This window comes from Moschus berezovskii, chromosome 19 (genome assembly GCF_049115385.1).
Source record: "Moschus berezovskii isolate FMDL1 chromosome 19, NW_MosBer_1.0, whole genome shotgun sequence".
Lineage (NCBI taxonomy): Eukaryota > Metazoa > Chordata > Mammalia > Artiodactyla > Moschidae > Moschus > Moschus berezovskii.
Genome location: NC_142478.1, coordinates 17,903,695 through 17,909,694, shown reverse-complemented (window position 1 = coordinate 17,909,694; position 6,000 = coordinate 17,903,695). Strand labels below are relative to the sequence as shown.

Genomic DNA, 6,000 nt, shown 5'->3' with positions numbered 1-6,000 from the left:
AGACCTACAAAACCTTCTAGAACTAACACCCAAAAAAGATGTCCTTTTCATTAGAGGGCACTGGAATGCAAAAGTAGGAAGTCAGGAAACACCTGGAGTAACAGGCAAATTTGGCCTTGGAGAACGGAATGAAGCAGAGCAAAGACTAACAGAGTTTTGCCAAGAGAACGCACTGGTCATAGCAAACATGCTCTTCCAACAACGCAAGAGAAGACTCTACACATGGACATCACCAGATGGTCAACACCAAAATCAGACTGATTATATTCTTTGCAGCCAAAGATGGAGAAGCTCTGTACAGTCAGCAAAAACAAGACCGGAAGTGACTGTGGCTCAGATCGTGAACTCCTTATTGCCAAATTCAGACTTAAATTGAAGAAAGTGGGAAAAACCACTAGACCTAACTAGGTCATTCAGGTATGACCTAAATCAAATCCCTTACAATTATACAGTGGAATTGACATATAGAGTCAAAGGATTAGATCTGATAGACAGAGTGCCTGAAGAAATATGGATGGAGGTTCATGACATTGCACAGGAGGCAGTGTATAAGACCATCCCCAAGAAAAAGAAATGCCAAAAGGCAAAATGGTTGTCTGAGGAGGCCTTACAAACAGCTGAGAAAAGAAGAGAAGCTAAAGGGAAAGGAGAAAAGAAAAGATATACCTATTTGAACACAAAGTTCCAAAGAATAGCAAGGAGAGATAAGAAAGCCTTCCTCAGTGATCAATGCCAAAAAATAGAGGAAAACAACAGAATGGGAAAGACAAGAGATCTTGTCAAGAAATTTAGAGATACCAAGGGAACATTTCATGCAAAGATGGGCTCGATCAAGGACAGAAATGGTAGGGACCTAACAGAAGCAGAAGATATTAAGAGGTGGCAAGAATACACAGAAGAACTGTACAAAAAAGATCTTCACAGTGCAGATAATCACAATGATATGATCACTCACCTAGAGCCAGACATCCTGCAATGTGAAGTCAAGTGGGCCTTAGGAAGAATCACTATGAACAAAGCTAGTGGAGGTGATGAAATTCCAGCTGAGCTATTTCAAATCCTAAAAGATGATGCTGTGAAAGTGCTGCACTCAATATGCCAGCAAATTTGGAAAACTCAGCAGTGGCCACAAGACTGGAAAAGGTCAGTTTTCATTCCAATCCCAAAGAAAGGCAATGCCAAAGAATGCTCAAACTACCGCACAATTGCACTCATCCCACATGCTAGCAAAGCAATGTTAAAAATTATCCAAGCCATGCTTCAGCAGTACATGAACCATGAACTTCCAGATGTTCAAGCTGAATTTAGAAAAGACAGAGGAACCAGAGATCAAATTGCCAACATCTGCTGGATCATCGAAAAAGCAAGAGAATTCCAGAAAAACATCTACTTCAAAGCCAAGGCTTTGAAGACTATGAGGATCACAACTAAGCCTTTTGAAAGCCTTTTGAAGACTGCGTGGATCACAACAAACTGGAAAATTCTTTAAGAAATGGGAATACCAGACCACCTGACCTGCCTCCTGAGAAATCTGTATACAGTTCAGGAGGCAACAGTTAGAACTGGACATGGAAAAACAGACTGGCTCCAAATAAGGAAAGAAATACATCAAGGCTATATATTGTCACCCTGGTTATTTAGCTTATATGCAGAGTACATCATGAGAAACACTGGGCTGGATGAAGCACAAGTTGGAATCAAGATTGCCGGGAGAAATTTCAGTAACCTCAGATGTGCAGACAGCCATTTTGATTTTTTGCATTTCTTTTCCATGGGGATGGTCTTGGTCCCTGTCTCCTGTACAATGTCATGAACCTCCGTCCAGAGTTCATCAGGCACTCTATCACATATAGTCCCTTAAATCTATTTCTCACTTCCACTGTATAATCATAAGGGATTTGATTTAGGTCATATCTGAATGGTCTAGTGGTTTTCCCTACTTTCTTCAATTTCAGTCTGAATTTGGCAATAAGCAGTTCATGATCTGAGCCACAGTCAGCTCCTGGTCTTGTTTTTGCTAATTGTATACAGCTTCTCCATCTTTGGCTGCAAAGAATATAATCAATCTGATTTCGGTGTTGACCATCTGGTGATGTCCATGTGTAGAGTCTTCTCCTGTGTTGCTGGAAGAGGGTGTTTGCTATGACCAGTGCGTTCTCTTGACAAAACTCTATTAGCCTTTGCCCTGCTTCTTTCCGTGCTCCAAGGCCACATTTGCTGGTTACTCCAGGTGTTTCTTGACTTCCTACTTTTGCATTCCAGTCCCCTATAATGAAAATGACATCTTTTTTGGGTGTTAGTTCTAAAAGGTCTTGTAGGTCTTCATAGAACCGTTCAACTTCGGCTTCTTCAATGTCACTGGTTGGGGCATAGAACTGGATTACTGTCATATTGAATGGCTTGCCTTGGAAACGAACAGAAATCATTCTGTCGGTTTTAAGATTGCATCCAAGTACTGCATTTCGGACTCTTTTGTTGACCATGATGGCTACTCCATTTCTTCTAAGGGATTCCTGCCCACAGTAGTAGATATAATGGTCATCTGAGTTAAATTCACCCATTCCAGTCCATTTTAATTCACTGATTCCTAGAATGTCTATGTTCACTCTTGCCATCTCCTGTTTGACCACTTCCAATTTGCCTTGATTCATGAACCTAACATTCCAGGTTCCTATGCAATATTGCTCTTTACAGCACCGGACCTTGCCTCTATCACCGGTCACATCCACAACTGGGTATTGGTTTTGCTTTTGCTCCGTCCCTTTATTCCTTCTAGAGTTACTTCTCCACTGATCTCCAGTAGCATACTGGGCACCTACCGACCTGGGGAATTCCTCATTCAGTATCCTATCATTTTGCCCTTTGATACTGTTCATGGGGTTCTCAAGGCAAGTATACTGAAGTGGTTTGCCATTCCCTTCTCCAGTGGACCACATTCGGCTGTGGTCCATGTGATCAGATCGACTAGTTTCCTGTGATTATTTCAGTGTGTCTGCCCTCTGATGCCCCCTCACAATACCTACCGTCTTATTTGGGTTTCTTTTACCTTGGGCGTGGGATATCTCTTCACAGCTGCTCCAAGAAAGCGCAGCTGCTGTACCTTATCTTGGATGAGGGGTATCTCCTCAAGGCAGCCCCTCCTGACCTTGAACGTGGAGTAGCTCCTCTCGGCCCTCCTGCACCCACGCAGCCACCGCCTATTGGACGTTGGGTAGCTCCTCACGGCCGCACCTCGCCGCGTGGTCGGTTGCGCTGGGCCGGAGTCTCTCGCGTCTGTGCCGCCGGGGCCGGCGTCTCAGATAGCTGTGAAAAGAAGAGAAGTGAAAAGCAAAGGAGAAAAGGAAAGATATAAGCATCTGAATGCAGAGTTCCAAAGAATAGCAAGGAGAGATAAGAAAGCCTTCCTCAGCGATCAATGCAAAGAAATAGAGGAAAACAACAGAATAGGAAAAACAAGAGATCTCTTCAAGAAAATTAGAGATTCCAAGGGAACATTTCATGCAAAGAAGGGCTCGATAAAGGACAGAAATGGTATGGACCTAACAGAAGAAGAAGATATTAAGAAGAGGTGGCAAGAATACACAGAAGAACTGTACAAAAAAGATCTTCCCGACCAAGATAGTCACGATAACGTGATCACTGACCTAGAATCAGACATCTTGGAATGTGAAGTCAAGTGGGCCTTAGAAAGCTACGAACAAAGCTAGTGGAGGTGATGGAATTCCAGTTGAGCTATTTCAAATCTTGAAAGATGATGCTGTGAAAGTGCTGCACTCAATATGCCAGCAAATTTGGAAAACTCAGCAGTGGCCACAGGACTGGAAAAAGTCAGTCTTCATTCCAATCCCAAAGAAAGGCAATGCCAAAGAATGCTCAAACTACCGCACAATTGCACTCATCTCACACGCTAGTAAAGTCATGCTCAAAATTCTCCAAGCCAGGCTTCAGCAATATGTGAACTGTGAACTTCCAGATGTTCAAGCAGGTTTTAGAAAAGGCAGAGGCACCAGAGATCAAATGGCCAACATCCACTGGATCATGGAGAAAGCAAGAGAGATCCAGAAAAACATCTATTTCTGCTTCATTGACTATGCCAAAGCCTTTGACCGTGTGGATCACAATAAACTGTGGAACATTCTGAAAGAGATGGGAATACCAGACCACCTGACCTGCCTCTTGAGAAACCTGTATGCAGGTCAGGAAGCAACAGTCAGAACTGTACATGGAACAACAGACTGGTTCCAAATAGGAAAAGGAGTACGTCAAGGCTGTATATTGTCACCTTGCTTATTTAACTTATATGCAGAGTACATCATGAGGGACGCTGGGCTGGAAGAAGCACAAGCCGGAATCAAGATTGCTGGGAGAAATATCAATAACCTCAGATATGCAGATGATACTACCCTTATGGCAGAAAGTGAAGAGGAACTCAAAAGCCTCTTGATGAAAGTGAAAGAGGAGAGTGAAAAGGTTGGCTTGAAGCTCAACATTCAGAAAACAAAGATCATGGCATCTGGTCCCATCACTTCATGGGAAATAGATGGAAAAACAGTGGAAACAGTGTCAGACTTTATTTTTTGGGGCTCCAAAATCATGGCAGATGCTGATTGCAGCCATGAAATTAAAAGACAGTTCCTCCTTGGAAGGAAAGTTATGACCAACCTTGATAGTATATTAAAAAGCAGAGACATTACTTTGCCAACAAAGGTCCATCTGGTCGAGGCTATGGTTTTTCCTGTGGTCATGTATGGATGTGAGAGTTGGACTGTGAAGAAGGCTGATCGCCAACGAATTGATGCTTTTGAACTGTGGTGTTGGAGAAGACTCTTGAGAGGCCCTTGGACTGCAAGGAGATCCAACCAGTCCATTCTAAAGGAGATCAATCCTGGGTGTTCATTGGAAGGACTGATGCTAAAGCTGAAACTGCAATACTTTGGCCACCTCATGCGACGAGTTGACTCACTGGAAAAGACTCTGATGCTGGGAAACGTTGAGGGCGGGAGGAGAAGGGGACGACTGAGAATGAGATGGCTGGATGGCATCACCGACTCTGTGGACTTGAGTTTGAGTGAACTCCAGGAGTTGGTGATGGACAGGGAGGCCTGGCGTGCTGTGATTCATGGGGTCGCAGAGAGTCGGACACGACTGAGTGACTGAACTGAACTGAACAGATGTGCAGATAACACCACCCTTATGGCAGAAAGTGAAGAGGAACTAAAAAGCCTCTTGATGAAAGCGAAAGAGGAAAGTGAAAAAGTTGGCTTAAAACTCAACATTCAGAAAACTAAGATCATGGCATCTGGTCCCATCACTTCATGGGAAATAGATGGGAAAACAGTGGAAACGCTGACAGGCTTTTTTGGGGGGGCTTCAAAATCACTGCAGATGGTGACTGCAGCCATGAAATTAAAAGACGGTTACTCCTTTGAAGGAAAGTTATGACCAACATAGATAGCATATTAAAAAGCAGAGATATTACTTTGCCAACAAAGGTCTGTCTAGTCAAGGATATGGTTTTTCCAGTGGTCATGTATGGATGTGAGAGTTGGACTGTGAAGAAAGCTGAGCGCCAAAGAACTGATGCATTTGAACTGTGGTGTTGGAGAAGACTCTTGAGAGTCCTTGGACTGCAAGGAGATCCAACCAGTCCATCCTAAAGGAGACCAGTCCTGGGTGTTAATTGGAAGGATGCTGAGGCTTAAACTCCAATACTTTGGCCACCTCATGCGAAGACTTGACCCATTGGAAAAGATCCTGATGCTGGGAGGGACTGGGGGCAGGAGGAGAAGGGGATGACAGAGGATGAGATGGTTGAATGGCATCACCAACTTGATGCACATGAGTTTGGGTGAACTCCAGGAGTTGGTGAGGAAAGGGAGGCCTGGCATGCTGCAATTCATGGGGTCGCAAAGAGTCGGACATGACTGAGTGACTGAACTGAACTGAAAATCACTGCATAGATTGACTGCAGCCATAAAATTAAAAGACGCTTGCTCCTTG

General features: G+C 43.8%; 1 protein-coding gene across 3 annotated transcripts in view; it reads right to left on the bottom strand.

Moving 5' to 3' along the window:
* Nucleotides 1-468: 468 nt before the first annotated feature.
* LOC129542211 (protein CFDP2-like) overlaps nt 469-6,000 on the bottom strand; it is a 90,527-nt gene continuing 84,995 nt past the window's right edge. For all 3 annotated transcript variants that reach the window (XM_055404407.2, XM_055404409.2, XM_055404405.2), the window contains one exon: nt 469-3,303. In XM_055404407.2, coding sequence (XP_055260382.2) covers nt 1,728-2,951 — 1,224 coding nt within the window. In that variant the 5' untranslated portion in view covers nt 2,952-3,303 and the 3' untranslated portion in view covers nt 469-1,727. The remainder of the gene's footprint in view (nt 3,304-6,000) is intronic.